Raw genomic sequence first — 18,239 nt, forward strand, 5'->3', positions numbered from 1 at the left:
ACCACGCAGCCTCAACCAGCAGGTCCCGCTTTAGCTGCTGAAGTTAGGACGCTGAACACTTGGAGAACGCCTCCAAGCTGATCTGCTAAGACTCATAGCAAGGCCCCACATGCGGGGTCCTACACTTCCAGACTGCCTTTGTTCTGCCGCCTACAGATATCATTGTCACCCTTCTCGCGCTAGATCAGCGTGCTGAAGATATACCCGCCACACCAATTTTAATACCGAGGGAGAAATGGACAAAGGGACTGACTTAAAGCCTATATCGTCTTGGGTAAGCGAACCGGCTTGATCTTTAGCCTCCAACCAAACGTTGGTGCTTTTTCTCCTTGCATTCCTCTGGGACTAAAGTTTCGCTAAGCTTCAACCATTCAAAAACAATCGACTTTTCGACCCTCAACACCACAACACACTGCACCATTGACCAGCAATGGCGGACATCAACCAGATCATCCAAACCTTCAAAGGCCTTACTGAAGGAGATCGCGAGACGACCATGAAAGCACTCTCAACTATGATGCGCACCGAAAACCAGCGGCAACCCGCCAAGAAGAAGGTCAACGGGTTTATGGGTTATCGTGGTAAGTCCGGTAAATTACGATTTCGTGGCTCATTCTAACGTTCCTTAGCATACTACTCGTGGCTCTTCTCCCAGCTCACGCAGAAAGAGAAGTCGCCTATCATGACGATACTTTGGAAAGAGGACCCGTTCCACAAGGAGTGGGATTTTATGTGTGCCGTGTATTCGGCGATCCGAGAGTTTCTGTCGGGCGAGAACGTTACGCTGCAGAACTGGATTCAGTTTGCCATCAAGCACATGGGGATTGTTGTCCGCGAGAGCTACCTGGTGGCCCTAGGTTGGAAACTAATCCAGCACGACGACGGCACACACAAGCTCGAGCGCACTGCAGTTCGAGGGATCCAGAGCTGTCACCAGCCGATGAACGGACTTGGCCTGTTTATAAACTGCCTTAACGGCGGCCTGCCAGTTACCAACCGGCTTCCGATCATTGCAAAACTCACCGCTTTGAGCAACGATGTTATCTGCGTCAACACACAGACGGGGCCAGTGGTGAATCCCCACAACACCATGGAGGGATTCTACCAGTTTGCGAAGTATAACCCACATATGGCCATGTCGGCGCTGTTTCAGGTCACCACGACCCACCCTCTCATCACCCAGGGTGTCACTGTTCACCAGCTTCCTGACCTTGCGGCAACCGACCCGTTCTTCGCGGTTCAGAACGAGGATCCTGAGCTCGATGCGATGTTGGATAAGATCCCCCAGGGCGAATGCAATGGGAGCCTCGGCAACCAGACCAATCCTGGCAACCAGTTCTACACGATTGACATGGGGAATGGTGCGCATATTGCTGATCCATGAACAACAACTAGGGGGCGGGTCGTGTGGACAACGCCACAAACCATGAGAAAGCCTTTGACAAGGAGGGCACACCATATCATTGGCTAATACTACAGTAGCTTACGAACCCTGTAATTTCAGTCTGCATGGCTTGCTAGCTTGCGGAATGTCTCTGGGCTCGCCGTTTGTCTGTCGCCACCATTTCCGAGATCAGGTCTTCCCATTGTCACAGCGCTTGCTCGCGGAGAGGGGAGAGCACAAGGAGGACAAGAAGGACAAAGACGAAGGGGTGGAGGCGAAAGACGGACCTCTCAATGCTCTGATCGGCCCGACGCTCGCCTTTCGTTCCGCTCTCCGCATTTGCCCGCACCCTCTATCCATAGACTTATCTAGATCCCCCGTCCACAAGTAGTCGACTGGCCGGTGGCCGAGATGCATTCGATGAAGGAGATCCACCAGGGGCTTTCTTCAAAATAGCACTCTTATTCCTCCTTCCAACAACCAGGCCATTCATTCCCATACCTTCCATAACACCAGTTTCATCCATATTCCACCTATTGGCTAGTTTAATAGCCTTGATAGCTAGGATGGCCAGGTTTGGCCACCAACCGCGAATTACTTTGGTAGTAGCTCCATTGACACGGGTGTGATCCATTACCCGGGCCCTCTTAGTTCCAAGAACCGGAGACCGTTTGATAAACCGGGTTACCCAACGTTTTCCGAGAGGTGTTGAGTCTCCCCGGGCCTGAAGAATCCGTTGGGCCAACTCCTTGATTTGCGAATGGGTAGGTGCAACACCCAGGGCTTTCTAGGTAAGAACCCACTCGGCTAAACGGCTCTCCTAAACCCTGGAAAGCCTTTGATAACTTTCGTAAGCTTCCAGTCGTGGTTGGTTGCCCTACAAACGGCTCTGCAAAGTAGACCTAGGAATGGACCAATCTTTCGAAACCGAAGCCAGTGTACGGCCATCTTACAAGTGCAAAAGGGCCTGTTGAAGTTGTTGTTCAGTGTAGTTGGGCATTTCGCAATAATGAATCAGTATGCAAAACAGGAAGTGTAAAGGAATTGAATTGGTAAAGTGGTTGTTGTTTGAAGTTGTTAGGGAGGTTGGGTATCAATGGCTTACACGAATAACGAAAAGTTGGGGGGGCCGCCAAGTAGGGGGTCCGACTTAGCGGTCGACTTTCCGTATCTTCTACAGGCTGCACCAGTGAGTCTCCATGCCTGTTGGGTTGTTTTTGTTGTTGTTGAGGTGTACCTCGGCGGGAAAACAATTCCTTTACCGCGAGCTATTTCGGGGATTGCGTCCAACCTCCTTACACTCCTATTACCGACTGTAGGCGCTATACGTCGTTGGGAAAGTCTACTTCTGGTCCAGTGTTTGGGTTGTATGGCTGTTAGTTTCGAGGTTGAACTTTGGAAGTGGCTGCACGAGCGGCGGCGGGATAGGCAGTATTCTCTCGACAATCAATCTCTGGAGAGCGTCTAGAGCGTCTCGCCACCGGCGCGTGCATAGACAGGAACGAGGAGTGGGCACGGAAAGTCGGGTATAAGACAATGACCGGAAAATGCACAAGATGAAAGAAGCTTCGGATCGACTGCATATTCCGTCCGCTGCCTTTGTTGCCGTATCGGCCGTCCCGGGAGGCGTATCGCCGGGGATACCGCTCTGCGGAGCCTTCGGCCAACCTTTGCGTCCCTCTGCGCACCAGCTCCGCAAGGCAGCCCGTCGCCTGGATACAACCCCCCATGCAATCACCGGTAAGGTCGTCCGACAACGCGCAGATCAGGGACCAATGGTAGCCCCCGGGTTTCTTGACATACTCATGGCCTGTCCAAGAGCATGTGGCCCCCAGAGACACCTTGGTGGATGGCAGCTTGACTGGGTATAGCACGTACCGAGGCCCTTCGGCAACAATGATGACGCCGGGCTACCGTTACGCTACGGCGGACCATGGGCAGCCTGCCTGCACGGGGACCACCTTCAATTTGCAGGCCCAGACAGGATCCTCTAGCACCCCAAGTATCTTAACAAGCTGGGTTTCGTGGCTATTCTGCCGGCAGCATGCCTACAGCGACTACGCAAACCGCTCCTGACACCATGAAGAAGTACGCTGATGCGGTAGGCCTCGCCGACGCGTACGCACGGTACCAGTCGACACTGCAGGAAATATTCCGAAACATACAAGATGGTGTGCTGGCGACGGCTAGCGATTCCCTCCTTGGGGTTTCGAAATGGCTTCTGTCGTATGTGAAGAAATTAGGTATGTGTTTTGCAACAGAATGGAACGTGGCTGACCGCATATGCCCAGGCCTTACATCTGACGATCAGGCCAGCAGCTTCAACTCGGGCAAGCCCTAGTCCCGCCAGATGGACTGAAGAAAATGGGGAGGGCCTGATGAGCCTCTGCGATAGTATCGAGCGGTATGGGCTCGTCGATTACCAATACGGGGTCTAGGAAGAACAGATCGTGGCCAGTAGGTGTGATCGTTCCCGCTGTATAAAAATGTGCTCCTGACGACGTGCTGCCAGTTTTGGAGGAGTGCCTTGATCTGTATATGTTAGCTGACCAGACAGGTGTAGTTGCCGAGGTGGATATTGCGGACGGGCCCAGGGCCATGACGGCGCCGAGTGGGACCAGAGAATGTTTGCTCCACTTAACACAATCAGTTACCGGTGGTGTAAACCGGTTGGCTCGTCGTCGTATGTTTCGCGGGGATATTTTGAAATCCAACCATCACACAAGGCATCAAACATGATATTCCGGTCACTTCAAGATGGGGAATCACTATGGAAGGAATCCGGTATGTTGAGAAACTTGGTGTACTCTACCGCGTATCACCAGAGTAGCCTATAGTTAAAGTATGTCAATAGACTTGAAACTTGAGTACAGCCATTGTGGCTGCGAGTGAATAAACAAAGAATACCGAGGAGCCCGCATCTGCCCCGCTCTCTTTTCCTCTCTTTCATACCCTTCACCCTCATTTTCTCCCTCCTTTCCTCTCATCCCAGACTTTCAAATTGCCATCAATCCAGCATCGACGCAACTTCCAGTAGAAATGGCGACCAACATGATGACCGCCGACATGACGACTTACTTTTCGCTCGAGGCGCCCGACCCCGCGATTGCCAAAGTTTTCGGCCAGAAGTATTGGAATCACTTCGCCATTCAGCTGGGACATTGGAACCCCATGAAGGTTATCATCATGGATGATGAGATGTTCCGCCTCATTCACATTTCGGTCAAGATCGAGCTCGCTCGCGAGATGAGGTAAGTTTGAGTTCTTCGCGCCGGGATTTTGCCTACCGCGATCTCAGCTCACCATTTATATAGCAAGTTTCTGGGCGAGGACGTGATGTTTGCGCGAGACGCCGATAATCCCAAGGTCTGGATTCTTGGCCCCAAGAAACTCATCCGCCCAAACATCACCATCGTCGGCACTGTTCCAATTTGGGACCCGAAGAAGAAGCATATGCCGCCTCCGAAAATCAAGATTCCCCGTCCCCCAAATGCGTATATTCTCTACCGCAAGGACAAGCACTGCGCCGTCAAGGCCGAGAACCCTGACCTCCACAACAATGAGATTTGTAAGTCAGGTGTGCGATGTTTTATGATCCGTGAGCTCACACTTTACAGCGGTCATCACGGGCGCCATGTGGAAGAGCGAGACCCCTGAGGTTCGGGATAAATACCACCAGAAATCAAAGGAGATCAAGGCTCGGATGCTGGCGCTTCACCCCAACTACCGATATGCGCCTCGCAAACCGTCTGAGATTCGCCGGCGTGCGACTCGCCGGGCGTCCGACGTTACTGAAATCCCCCCGATTCAACCTTACTATTCCCAGTCTGCCTCTCCTCCCCGTGTTCAGGGTTTCGAGCACAGCGCGCACTACAGCGCTCAAGCCAACAACGACAAGGCGGGTATCAGACCCGATAGCGATATCACCCGTCGACTTCCCGGTGCTCAGCGCTTCTTGCCCCCGGTTGTGCAACCCGGCTGGACGCCCTACCATCTACTGCCTAGCGCCAACGAGTCCATTGAGACCACTCTCGTCCAGGAGGCACCGGCTGAGGAGATCGTGGCCCTAGTTGACAATGCCCTCGACATGAATGATGGTCAAATCTATGCACCCACTCTCGAGGAGCTCATTGACAATTGGGACGTCGAGGCGGATATTGCTCGGATTTTGAACGAGATTTAATCTCGCCATTTTGCAATGGTCGGAATGCAAACCAGCGTCGCCCACGGACTTGAATCGGTCAACCTGTGACATCCAGAGTTGCCGATTCCACGGCCAAGCAGCAATGAACACGTATTCAGAAGCACCACTGAACTCGGAAAGCCAAAAAAAAAAAAAAAAAAAAAAAAAAAGAGTTTGAAAACAAAACTACAAAAACAGGTCAGGACCCATCTCCCCATCTAACGGTGAACAGCAAGCCGATTCCCTGGTTCCCCGATGCTGACATTCGCTTCTCGGCAGATTGCAATGCAACACCCGTCTTATCCATGGCCCATCTCCGACTCCATCGAACTAAGACTGCCCTCTACGTCTTCCCTTCAGCTGATTTGCACGTCTGGATTATTTGGGTGACGCGGGTTTAGAACTGAGGTCATTAGATGTAGGAAGGATATGAGCAGGAGCGCAACAGTTGGGAGCCTGCTGCGTATTTGGGAAATGTTTTGAGGTGCTATAGCAGTTTCATTAGAGAGCGGGATTATGACCACTGGAAGATGGATGATGACGGCCTGGAACTACTCGTGAAGTGGAAAGGTATGAGAAGCGACGGTGGCGCTTGACAAGTATAAGAGCTTTTTGTGGCCGGGTATACACGCGATTCGCTCGCGGGATCCGGTGGGAAGCGGGGCACCGAGCGGCTCATAAGTAACCCCCACTTGCGTCTTCGTTCGTGAACTTTCGCGGGGGTTGATCGGCGTGCTTCTAAGATAACAATAGCGGGTCGGTGAAATATTGCTAGGTGAGCAAGAGGCGGTGGATCAGGGTACGGAGGTAAACGCGGTGGGCGGTGGCGAGAGTCTGTGGTCGTACAGAGGGCGTGTTTGGTCGGTTGGCGAGGTGGTGGACGGGGGAGGGGAGGAGGTGGTGGACTCGGCGAGCCAGACGTCGTCGTCGAGCATGTTGGTGTCTTCGTCCTGAGGGGGGCGACCCGCGGCTTGGCTTGGGCTGGGGTTTGCTTGGCTGTGTTAACCACCGATGGAAACCGTCTGGTAGCCCCTCAACCACTTCCATTTGGAGGGATCCCCCGATCTCGCCAAGGAAAAATACGGCTGCACTCGCCGTGGCCCAGGCGTTGCACGCTGCTGTAGGTCTGTAAGTCCGTCTAGCTGAGGAAGAGGTCCAGAGGGGAGGGTATCTGCAAAGTCAAAACGACGGGTATTGAGAAGAGGAGGTTCCGAAATGGTGTCGGCGCTATAACTGGCATCTCCCCCTCGGCAAGGACGGGCGTCATGAGCGGTTTCGTTCTGGACTTGGCCATTGATAGCCGCAGGAGGTGTCGAGCCAGCTCTAGCCCCTCATCTTCATCCGCATGGTCACCCTGCATGGACCCCATCGCAGCCCACGTCCTCGCCCGGATCTGGTTAAGTGACCGTCCGATAAAACAGCATCGACGCGGCGGTCGGAGCCGTCACAAACCGCGGCAGCAGCGCCATCTCACAGCCATACTCCTCCGGTTCTGCGCTTGTGATGGGAGCAATTAACGTTAAGACCTAATCGCGTGCTCGTAACCGTTGCTGTCGGTGGACAGGCAGGGCGGCAACGTTGGCGAGGGATGGGATGGTGGTTGTATTATTTGTTTTTGTCGGAGGCTGCGGTTCGGAGAGCTGCAGATGGGTGGCAGAAAAGGGCGACGAAGGTCTACTTTTTGGTCTTCTAAATGACTGGAGCGCCCGTGACGAACACGATGTGAGCGCCTGTGGAGTGCCGGGTTGGCAGTCGGTCTGCGAGCGATGCGCCGGCGAAGAGTTTGAAGTTGACATCATGCTTTGTGAGGGAGCTGCCTGGTGGCACCTGAGGGAACACCCCGCAATGAGCTCGGAGCTCGGGAGCGATTGGTTGTGGGTTATTGCTATCAGTCCCAATGATGTATGGACTTGGACCGTGAAACCACATCTCACAGTGCCCCGTGATTGCGGTGTAAACCGTAATCATTGACGGGCGGCGCCGGCATCCCTGTGGGCCATGTTGTAAATAGAAGGTGTCTTTAGATAAATTTTACGAATGCTTTTAATACGGCAAGACCGCTATGAAATCCATGCACCTGTAGAGCATCTGGGTTGGGGTTGATAGAGGAACTCTGGGCGGGCGCCAGCCAGATACCTTTCACCGCGCGGACAGTGTTGCTGAATGAACAAAAAGGCCCACCTTTGTGGGTTTGATTAGCCAAGCAGATTGGAAGCAAGCCGACGGGCTTGGCGACGCTCGGCCTCGGCCCTATAAATCCTCTCTATGGAACCCTCCAACGCCGCCCGCCAGCATGTTGTTGCAGACGAGCGGCTGGTTCTCGACATCTGCCCTCGACCTCCCTTGAGAGAAAGACTCAGCCTGCGCACATGCGTGCCATCCCGCCACTATTGATTCGCAATGTTGAGCTCGTTGATGCCCATACCTCCACTGTGACATAGCGGGCCGTTGCCGTTGTGGCGTTGGGGGTTACCAGCTCCTTTATTCTTCGATCTTTACATCCCTACGCCGGTCAATAGGGAGACATTATAGCGCGTGGCGCCGCAATTTAGGACTATCATCAGAATTTCAATCACTGTAGACGATCCCTTGATACAAGCCATTGGATGGCGCGAGAATCACGATTCCGCACCCTGCTAGCTGCCGCTGCGGGTAGGTGCATCGGTCGCCGAAGCACGTCCTATTAACTGTTGTTGGGCGATAGTTATTGTCAATTACGACACAGCCGACTCGGCTCCCGGCTTCGGACCTTGCAAAGCTCAGCCCACCGACGCTCGATCCCTTACATTTATAGATATACCACATATATTACCCGCCCTTGTTTTCCCAGCCATGTAGATCATCGACTCTTTCAGCGCTGGAGATCCGAATGATGAAAAAAAGAATACCAAAAAAGATCTGAACATCGGACCAAAGGGTGCTCATCTTAGAGCTAGGCGGCTACGGGGGCTACTCAGCCATTCTGTTCACGGATGTCTCGGAAAGGTGGGCGGTAAGTGCGTTCTATGATTGAGAAAACTCTGCCCTTTGCCGCTGTGGTGAACAGTCTGATCGACCTTGCCGAATTAGGGACACCCTTTGGGTCGTGGTCAGCATCGGGCGCTGAAGGATTTCTGACCTCCGCACGGCCCTTTCGCTGAACATCCCTCGGCTGCCTGAGTGAGAGTATATTCCGACGAGGATCATCATTGAATGAACCCCCTTTTAAGCAAGTTGAGCTGCGACATTGCCCCGGGTCTCTGGCGACCTCCCTTGTTTCTATCTACTTATCTACGAGAGTTTTCCCATCTCTTCCGCAGCTCAGAACCAAAGTTACCGTCCATCTTAGCCCAGTATTCCGCTCATATATATTTGCCGCAGCAACTTGATTGAAGCCGGAAGCAGGATGCAACTCATTAGTTCGTCGATCTTTAACATAGCCCCTGACTCCGGCGTTGTTGACAATTTCGATTTCAGCAATCTCCAGGCGGAAAACCTGAAAGCACCATCGGCAAACTTCAATCCTGACATACCACCAACTTCTGGCCATTCAACTCCGACACCTTATTCGATTGGTTTTGGTTCCTGCTTCGCTCCGTCAAACCTCGGTGCACGCATGTCAGCCTCCAATGATTCGGGTCTGCCGTTTTCAACTTCGTTCGATTTCGGCTCTTCCTTCGCCTCGTTAGTCGGCGCGGTCCCGCTTGATCTCACGCCCGCTTCTTTAGCTACATTCCCCTCCTTCCTGACGGCGCCCAAGACCGACAACGCTTCCAACCCGGTCTATCCTGTTTTTCCCGTCACACCTTCGGGAGAGCGGGGTGACTTTTTCGGCCAATCCCTTGGGAGTTACGGTACTCAACTGACTCCTTCACACACCATAGACTGCACGCTCCTTGCCGGTTGCCTCAGTCGCGGCTCTCACCTATTGACCCCTCCCGTTATAACAACACACTTCGACCACGTGTCCGACATTGTGGCCCATCAGCTGTATTCGGACAGCTCCGTCAGCTCCGACCAACAGGTTTCTACGACGCTCGTCGGGACAACTGAGCCAATCAAGCAAAATGACGACAGCATAACAATGCCGTTGACCCCCTCTCCGTGTTCGATGGAGGGCGTCTTGGTGGGGCGAGCGCGGCATGGGGCGCCAGGACCCCAACAACTACAGCGGTGCTCAGGGCGGGCCGGGATCGAGAGAGAAAAGAAGCGTCGCGTAGTGGGGGGAGTCGACAGCACCTTCACCCTAGACAATGTCAGGCCCGCAAAACCATACAAATGCCCCGTGGAAGGATGCGTCAAATCGTACCGCAGGAATGAGCACGTGAAACGGCATATTAAGAGGTAAGTCAAACAAACGGAAGAAAATCCCCAGCTAGGACTAACATTGGCTCAGCGAGCATCATAGGGTATCGTTCTCTTGCCAGTTCTGCAACCATGCTGCCAACCGGCGGGATAACTACATGGCTCACCTCAAGCTACACACAAAGCAACGGAAGTCGGGGGCCGGCGAGCGTAGGGTGACTTTCTACGAGGATGCGGTGCGGAAATTTGCCGATGAGAAGCAGAATGAACGGCGACGAGGGCGGAATGCTAAGCTTGGTGAGCCGCTATCTAAGTAGTAGGGGGGGGTAAGAGGGAGGTCCCAGTTTGCTTCCGAGTTAATAAGCGCAAGCCTGGCAACAAAGAAGCAAGATGCGAACTACACTTTACTGATAATCCCAATGTTTACCCTCCGTGGTGTCCTTCCTGCTCTGGGTGTGATTGCAAGTGGATCACCGTCTTCCCGAACCGGCCATCGGGCAATGGCGGGTAAACAGTCTTAGTGATAGTCATCCCAGGTTTGCTCGTGACTGTCACCTCAGGGGGCTGGGGAAGGTGCTCTCCGAGGAATTCGACCTCCTTCCCCGGGTCATGGGTCTTCGACAGAACCTCTGTATGCATATCCTGTAGCGCCTGGCTCTGTTCTTCACCAAGGATGTTAGTTATGATGTCAGAAAGTAATGCTCCCATAAAAGGGGTATGCGCAACATCAATTTCAGGAAGAATTGCAGTTTGACTAATTTGGCGTACCCTTCGACTGTGCAGCCTGCGCGCTAGCCTGTGCGCCTGTGGGCGGGGTCTTTGTGCGCTCCGTCGCCATTTCGAAAACTCCTTTCCTGCCGAGGCGGCTGGTGTGGCGGATTTCGATGATCGATCGGTCGTCGCAAATGCTAGGTTCTGCAAAATCGGTCAGAAAAAATCGAGAAAAAGAACTTCTTGACGAAACAACGTACGAAGGTAGAATGGTAGTAATGGCGCAGCTCGGTATAGGAGAGATGAAAGTTTTGGTAGGAAAACAGAGGGTAGAAGTTCGATGTTTCCTGCACGTGCCAGGATGGACAACTCTGTGGCGTTCGCGGGAGGCGCCCCACTTTTGGCATTTGAGTTCAAAGCCTCTCCTCGTCCCCGGCAACCGCTCTCCACCTGCCTCCCCTGCCTCTCACCCCAGTGCTGCAGCATGAACACAGGATCCTTGCGCCGCAACAACCTGGCGGCCCGCTACCTCCTGTTTCTTCGCTCTGTCTTCGTCTTCCAAGCGCGTTTCTTCGACCGCATTTCTCCGACCGCTCCCGATCCTTCGGCCGACCTTGTCCAACGATTTTCTGCGTCGACCGCGTTGTGTTGCGAACCGGTCAAGCCGGGAAGGTGCTGATTCCTGCGGGGAGTTCTATTTTCTTCTCGCGTTCTTCGTTACAACCGCGTGGCCGTTTTCCGACCCCAGCCAGATTGTGCAATCAGCCCCCTCGGCCCCTTCAAACAGTTATTCGGGACGGAACATAGTAAGAACCAGTCGCTTTAGCATTCCGTTGATGCGTTGATGCCGGGAACTAACCGCCAAATAGTTCCAGTTCGACTCCGGCTAGGTTGGACACCCAACGCCCTAACTCCTGTCAAACCTTTCTTTCTGTTCCTTTTTTTGTTTCCTTCGGTGCGCCGCCAACTCTTTGTGCAACATTCCGAGCGCGCTACGCGCCGACAATTTAACCAACCACCGCCCATACATCTTACGGTCGTTGATTGTCGATGAACGTAGTAAGTAACGATTAATATCCGGTCGGCGGCCGCGAACTGACCCAATCACCTGCGGATCCAGTTCCCTAAAGTCTATCACGCTATGGAGGCGAGCGAGCCTGAGCGATCTCTGGAGGGACGCCAAGCTTTTTCCAGTAGCAGCCGCCTCCCAGGTACGCCCAGCCGATTTCGCCCCACCTACGGTTGAAGCTAACTCCTTTGCCCGTCAGCCATGCCGACCCCATCAGACTCCCACATACCCGAGTAGGACGCGGGAAATGGCAGCTCTAAAAAGCGCGGTGTGTCTGAGCCGGGCTCTGCAGCGCTCTGGGCCTTGACTCCTGCCAAGCGGCAAAAGCAGGTTGACAATTCTAGCGTGCCCGAGGATAGGGTTTGCCTTCGAAACGTTGGTGTTGCGCTGGAGTTGCAATCCGGTACAACGTTCATCGGCATCCTGACGCAGTGGCTGACCCGCGAGAGGTACGACGAGAGGGAAGACGTCGTATCGGAACGCATCGATACGGGCGCCCTTCTCGAGGCGCTCCAGGAAGCGTTTTTGGACGATACGAGAATAAGAGCGCCGAGTCACGCCCGCTCAGCCACCGTATGCCTTGACTCCTTAAGGCTCGAAGTGGAAATCGGCCGCTATAGCGGCAACCAGAGATGGCTAGACGCGAGCACTGCGCCCCTCCTTCGCCGGGCTCTCAACAGCGCCTGCGAAGAGGGGCTGGAGAAAGACCCTCACTATGGGGATCATATCTTGCTGTGCCGCTACGTCACGCAACCAACTGACACTACCCCCAGCATACGGTCCGACACCGAACCGGGGGAGGGGGCGCCATTTAGCCCTGCCAGGTCGGCCGCCCACGACAAGAGAACCGAAGAACGCGAAAGGGACAACGACGTCATTTCGATCTCGTCCAACGCTCACACGGAGCCGGACGATGGGGCGCTATCTGACCCTGGTGGACCGACCACTGCATATGATGAACATGAGGCCAACGACGGCCCCGACGCGCTGGGCTCTATAACGCTTGGCGGGACCGAAGAAGAATGGACGGAGGCCTGCCGCTTCTTCCGTCACGACCCAGCGTGTAGGGAGATGGATAGCGGGAAGAAGCTGTTCGGCACCAAGATGGCGCTACGCCCCGGCCAGCTGCGGGATGTTTGGCACTTCCTGGATGCCACGTACGGCACGGGCCGAACTGGCTATATCAGTGCCCTAGACACGGGGCTCGGCAAGACGATGGTGGCTCTAGGTACCGTCGCCGTCTTGCGAACGGTGGATCTGATGAGACTGGTCTGTCGGGGCGACCCGGACACGTGCGAGGTGGCCGAAGGCTTCGGATACAACGACTGCATCTGCCGATCCGGCTCGCTTATGTCCAAGATCCACCAGGAGCTGATTCCGGGTATCACGGTCTTCCTCACGCCGAACAGCACAGTCCAGGGAGCCCAAAATAGCGCCGACGTGTTTCTGGAGCGGGTTGTCACTCTGCCAGATGAAACCAAGTGGGAGTTCGTCGAAGTCATCCGGTCAGAGGCCAACAAGGAGACAAAAGAGAAGTTGTTCGCTCATGATGTCGTCGACGGCGGTAACAAGATCAAACGTGCCAAGAAATCGTCGGGCGCGGGGAAAGGGATGCCAGCAAAGAAAATGAGCGGTTTTGACAGCATCAACACTGGCCAGCTGAACAAGAATCAGAGCGCGGAAGGGCTTCAAGATTCGGCAGTTTCCTATCTGGACGACCGACAGGAGTACCCCTTCAAGGAGCGGCACTTCCTCCTGATTTTACCCTCTGACGCGTCATCCCTAGACCCCAGGCACGCCATCATGCGTAGCCTCACCAAGACCTACCCCCTCGCCGCACAAGGCTGGCAGAGGAAGGTTGACGTGAGGATTGTAGCTCCATTTTGGGTGCGGCATTGCATCCTGGATGAGTTCCACCGGATCAAGGGAGGAGACACGATCGTGTATACCTGCATGAAAATGTTTAGGCGGCGCCATCCCACCGGGAAGATGGTGAGCATGTTCATGAGTGCGACCCCCTTCACCAAGGAGCTCAAGGCCAGCCTCAAGGTCCCTTTAGACTTCATTCTGCCCGAATCCTGGAGCAGTGCCGGCGACCAGAAGCGCGCCGGCCTGAGCCGAGCCCGGTTCGATACGCTGGTGTTTGACCTACTAAGGTCGCAGCGAGGTGCAGATGATACTAGCGAGGCGGTGTTTGGGGAGTTGAAAGACTTCCTTGCCGGCTTCATGACTCGGCGCACCGTCCAGTCGCGCTTCTTGGGGGGGTTGGAGTGCGCGCTGCCACTTCACAAGAGTCGGGTGATCGACTGTGAGAAACCCCAGGGATCGTCGAAACAAGACGCGTGGTCGAGCATTGTCCGATCGGCAAAGCAAGGGGGAAAGGGTGGTAAGTCTTGCTTGGTTCCGTATCTCGTGGCTATGGTTCGCCGCTGACCGCTCTCCGCCGGACAATGTAGGTGACTTCGATGCGGCAACCATATTCAACCGGCTCACCAAGACCGGGGGATTCCTTTCACAACTCTATGGGGCGACATTTACCCACCCGTCTCAGCTGCAGATGACGGACGTCGACCCCGAAGCATTGGCCGCCATCCAAAAGGGGTGGGACCATTGGATTAAGGCGCAATACGCTAACCACTTGGTTTACTTGACGCCAGAGGGTCGCCGCAAACACGAAGCGGCCACCGCCGGGGCTGTGGACTATCTGTGCAAGGGGACCTCGAAGACAACTGAAATCGAGCGGATACTGGATACGGCCATCAGAGACAAGTCCATGCCGGCACCTGGGTTCAAGTACCCCCCTGGTAACAAATGGCAACGCATCAAGGGACCCGTCAAAAAATCCGTGGTTTTGTTCTGCTCGAGACCTGGGATCGCCGTGCTCTACGCCCTTTACGCGGACAGGCATTGGGCCGGCAGCTGGGATGTGCAACTTTTGACCGCCGCGTGCCGAGACCGCCAAAGCCTGATTGACGAGGCACTGGGGCCGGTCGGGTTCGACGAAGCAAGAAAACCCGCTCTCCTCATCGCGGTGATGTCAGTATGCGGCGAGGGGGTCAACGGCATGCAACGAGCTGCCTACAGCATCTCGGTCGACCTGCCCTTCTCTGAAGCCCTCAAGGCGCAGGTGGCGGGCCGGGTCTACCGCTACGGCCAGATTCACGTCTCGCGGCATTACCAGCTGGTATCCGAACACCCAGCGGAGCGCATCATTCTTGCTCGCCACGAGAAGAGGGATGCCGACTTCCAACAGCTCCTGGAGGGAACGGAGTAGGGGTGTGGAAGACCAAGAACCGACTTGTTGCCTTTTTCGTTCATGCTCGACGGAGGACTGCGAAGCGAGAATTTGTGTGTTGCGCGGCTGAAGTCAAAGGGGAGTTGCGTTTAATGTGCGGGCAACCGGAATGTCAGCTTGTTTGCAGTAGTTATCAATAATCGTTGCTATAGGGCCGTACCTAGTCACGTCAAGAAGCCTGTCAATTTCCTCCTTGGGGAGCATTTACCCCTTAATGTCGATATATAGGAAGTAGATTCCAACAAAGGCAGTGGTTCAAACTACAAAGAGAACGAGAGATAATACCGGTAACTTGTCGCGGCAGATCCATCTTCCTAGCGAGGTCGACGGTGTCCTTGGCCGCCTTAAAAAATCTCCTCTACACTGGCCCCCTAAAAGCCCTGCGGCTCCTGAATACCTAAAAGCACGAGCCGGCGTCGCGCAGTCGAGCCGGATCTTGTCCACGGTCCGGGTGCGGAATGGGCGGTAGACGCTCTTGCGGTGCAAGTTTGAGATGCCGCGGTCGACAATCTGGGCCCCGATGTCGGGGAAGTTCTCAGGAACGTTGCGTGCGCGGCGAACGACATATCACCCAATACGAACATCCTCTTGGGCGGCGCGTACCCGCCGCCTGCCCGTTGGATAGTCAGTTAACTACCGACTGTTCCGCACGCGCAAGGCTTCAAGCAATGGCAGAGTAGGGAAAGCATGGCCGACCTGCGACGATTGCAACGCGGAAAGAAAGCGACCTTACCCTCGGCTGGTCGGGTGGATGGATGGTTGAACGAGGCGGTTGTTTGCTAGCTAGCGTGCCAGGTCGTGGGTAGGTTGGTTTGCGCGGGCGGGGCGAATCGACAATGGTCGGCGGGAGAACTCGGAGTTGCAGAGAAGAATCCGCTCGAGGAACGGCAGCAGGGGCCGGCCGCGAACCGCGGGGCTGCGGAAGGCCGCGGCGGTGGAGAACGCCGCAAGCACGATTGAGCGCTGGACTGGGGGAGCTGTAGATACAAACAGGGTAGTGGAAGACGCTTGGAGAGCGAGGTGGCTAAAGGAACGGGACGGCAGAGCAATCACCAGACCGGCGGACGACTTTGACCATCAGCGAGAGACGCTGTTCCGAGATGAAACCCTAAGTTCTGCTGATCCAGATCCAAACGGGAGCAATAGGCCTACGGGACTGCCTGTTTACACGGGGAGTCCCAGAGGTCCTAACGCCCGCCTGCCAGTGCGGCGAAGGACGGGAGACTGCCGAACAGTGCATTCAGGGGACGCATTCAAGGGATGCAAGGTGGGGTTTAGGTTGCAAGGGCAATTCGCGGAAGTCCAACCAACAGTCAAGTATGAAGTGTTGGTCTTGCCGGAATGTACGTGGAAATCCACCATCTTAGTACAAGAGATTTAGTGCGCCAACCAAGGCTTACAAAATCAGCTGACAGGACCAGCAGGCTGATCAAACCCTGCAGTATCGATACTCCACCCACAGCCGTGATATCGTCACGTAGCATAGTCCCGCGCGTCAAAACCACATAACTAGTCCCAAACGTCCATCTCGTTTTAAAATCTATCAAGATATATCATAGGTCGTTGACAGCTTCACTCAACAGTTCAAGACCTCGGAGTTGCAGAGTCGCAGGCACAGCAATTAGCCGGCCTCGGGATTGATCATGGGCATTAACCATCTTTCCAGTCCTGGAAGCGGGGTCGAAGCACGAAAAATGAGTAAGGGCTTTTCCACAAGAGCCTGTCGCAGCGCCCACAACAACTTGACTCGCTTAGCCAGCACATCGCCTTACTCTCAACCCTCGTCACAAACGCACTGCCACAAAGACTCCGGGGAGAGATTGCCCGATATGCCTGGGAATCTGGCACCTTTTGACTGGGGTAAGTTCGAGGTTCGCTACGAAGAGGCACTTGTCGATGCCGACCGCCAGGAGCAGGATCTCCTGAAGGAGTTTGAAAAGCTTACCAAGGTGAGTTAAGCCCAAAGTCTTGAAGCTGCAGCTGGTGACCTTTGCTAACAGCATCACAGTTCTTCAATGTCTGGATCTCTGCCGCTTCTGCTCATGACGCAGAGCGCGGAGTGAACAGGCTGCAGACCAGGCAGCGATACGTCAAGATCGCCGAGCAGAGCCTGTCACAGAAGAAGAAGCACCGTGGGTCTTATTTCTTACATACTACTGCTTGCGCTTTTGACTAACACTCACCAGTCTCAGAGGTTGTTCGCGCATTTCAAAGTGCCCTGGCGCTCCTAAGCGACGACCCACAAACATTCCATTCTCCCTAACACACATACAACATGCATGGCTCGGGGCACTTTTCTGCTAGCCGAGTGGTTTCCCAACACGTTGCACACCGAGTCTTTTTGTCTTTGTTACGGCAACGGCTCGTCTAGTCAACTCAACTCGGTCACCAGTCTCTGCGGTCCCGGAACGGCACCACTGTGAGCAAATATTCCCAACATCGTTGGGTCGTGTCTCGAACTCCAACTCGGATCGCGAGAAGTAGATCTGTTCCCTGTCATCAACCCCCGGCATCGCCGCGCTGCCCATCCCACGGTGAGCTGAGATCACCGACCGCCAGGCGACAACTTCACTTGTTACGCGCAGCACCATTTATGCAAGTTAAGAGACATCTCCACCGTAGCAGTATCTAACAACATCGTCCAACTCGGAACGCCGAAATGGGCGCTTTGTTTTGATGCCAAAGAGGGCCGCCTCAAACCCACCGCGGCATCCAAGCGCACCGGTCAGGCTCCCAAGTATCAGCAGAGCGCCGTTGTGCAGGCGGCACAATCCACACCGCGCGTCAGCATCCTCAACCAGCATCATGTTCGCACCTCTCTCGCCCAACCTCCCGCTGCGAAACGTGTCTCCAAGAAGATCACAGCCACCTACCAGGACCGGCAGGAACAAAAGGCCGACGTTCGTGCAGTGGCACGGTCTCTAATCGATAACCTCGATGTTTTGGTGGGTAAGCCGGCTAAGAACCCCCGTCAAACCAGTACTCCGAACCGAACAGCATAGTCTCCGGGACCAGCAGACCAATTTCATGATTCAGCCCGACAACCTCATCCATGACATTGACGACAACGTGACAGAAGCAACTTTCAAGGACGCAGTTGAGCAATTGTCAAAGGACCCTGAAGGTGCCGTTCGAGACGTCCTGGTCGAAATAGAGCAGGCGAACTAATTACAAAAGTACTCACTACGACGAGTATGATGCCACCGTTCAGCTCAAAGGCTTGGCTGCGCCGCCTACCACCGAGCTAGAGGAGTACTGGGACGACGAAGAGGAGCAGGTGCCCTACGAGCAGGGCTACATTCCGGTCCATTCC

The 18,239-nt window shown here is 54.7% G+C and overlaps 6 protein-coding genes across 6 annotated transcripts; all 6 read left to right on the top strand.

Annotated features, from left to right (window-relative positions):
- Positions 1-62: 62 nt before the first annotated feature.
- On the top strand, positions 63-1,479 carry B0H64DRAFT_51827 (mating-type protein MAT alpha 1-domain-containing protein). Its single transcript, XM_062808371.1, has 3 exons — positions 63-274; positions 362-581; positions 630-1,479. The coding sequence occupies exons 2-3, from the start codon at positions 431-433 to the stop codon at positions 1,382-1,384; spliced, it is 906 nt and encodes a 301-aa protein (XP_062654081.1). The 5' UTR covers positions 63-274; positions 362-430; the 3' UTR covers positions 1,385-1,479.
- Positions 1,480-3,464: 1,985 nt separating this feature from the next.
- B0H64DRAFT_446887 (uncharacterized protein) lies at positions 3,465-3,725 on the top strand (the record flags this gene model as incomplete). The annotated part of the gene is made up of 2 exons (XM_062806954.1): positions 3,465-3,627; positions 3,676-3,725. The coding sequence occupies 2 exons, from the start codon at positions 3,465-3,467 to the stop codon at positions 3,723-3,725; spliced, it is 213 nt and encodes a 70-aa protein (XP_062654082.1).
- Positions 3,726-4,344: 619 nt separating this feature from the next.
- B0H64DRAFT_411570 (uncharacterized protein) lies at positions 4,345-5,737 on the top strand. The gene is made up of 3 exons (XM_062804857.1): positions 4,345-4,635; positions 4,699-4,952; positions 5,002-5,737. The coding sequence occupies exons 1-3, from the start codon at positions 4,424-4,426 to the stop codon at positions 5,565-5,567; spliced, it is 1,032 nt and encodes a 343-aa protein (XP_062654083.1). The 5' UTR covers positions 4,345-4,423; the 3' UTR covers positions 5,568-5,737.
- A 3,202-nt stretch (positions 5,738-8,939) lies between these two features.
- Positions 8,940-10,221, top strand: B0H64DRAFT_51862 (uncharacterized protein). Its single transcript, XM_062808372.1, has 3 exons — positions 8,940-8,965; positions 9,024-9,890; positions 9,943-10,221. The coding sequence occupies exons 2-3, from the start codon at positions 9,163-9,165 to the stop codon at positions 10,166-10,168; spliced, it is 954 nt and encodes a 317-aa protein (XP_062654084.1). The 5' UTR covers positions 8,940-8,965; positions 9,024-9,162; the 3' UTR covers positions 10,169-10,221.
- A 1,482-nt stretch (positions 10,222-11,703) lies between these two features.
- On the top strand, positions 11,704-14,905 carry B0H64DRAFT_451815 (uncharacterized protein; the record flags this gene model as incomplete). The annotated part of the gene is made up of 3 exons (XM_062807182.1): positions 11,704-11,773; positions 11,924-14,017; positions 14,088-14,905. 3 exons carry the CDS (start codon positions 11,704-11,706, stop codon positions 14,903-14,905), a joined length of 2,982 nt encoding a protein of 993 aa, XP_062654085.1.
- Positions 14,906-17,690: 2,785 nt separating this feature from the next.
- Positions 17,691-18,132, top strand: B0H64DRAFT_51957 (uncharacterized protein). Its single transcript, XM_062808375.1, has one exon. It carries the CDS (start codon positions 17,864-17,866, stop codon positions 18,092-18,094), a length of 231 nt encoding a protein of 76 aa, XP_062654086.1. The 5' UTR covers positions 17,691-17,863; the 3' UTR covers positions 18,095-18,132.
- The last annotated feature ends 107 nt before the right edge of the window (positions 18,133-18,239 follow it).

This window comes from Chaetomium fimeti (genome assembly GCF_033439085.1).
Source record: "Chaetomium fimeti strain CBS 168.71 chromosome Unknown B0H64scaffold_12, whole genome shotgun sequence".
NCBI classification, from domain to species: Eukaryota; Fungi; Ascomycota; class Sordariomycetes; order Sordariales; family Chaetomiaceae; genus Chaetomium; species Chaetomium fimeti.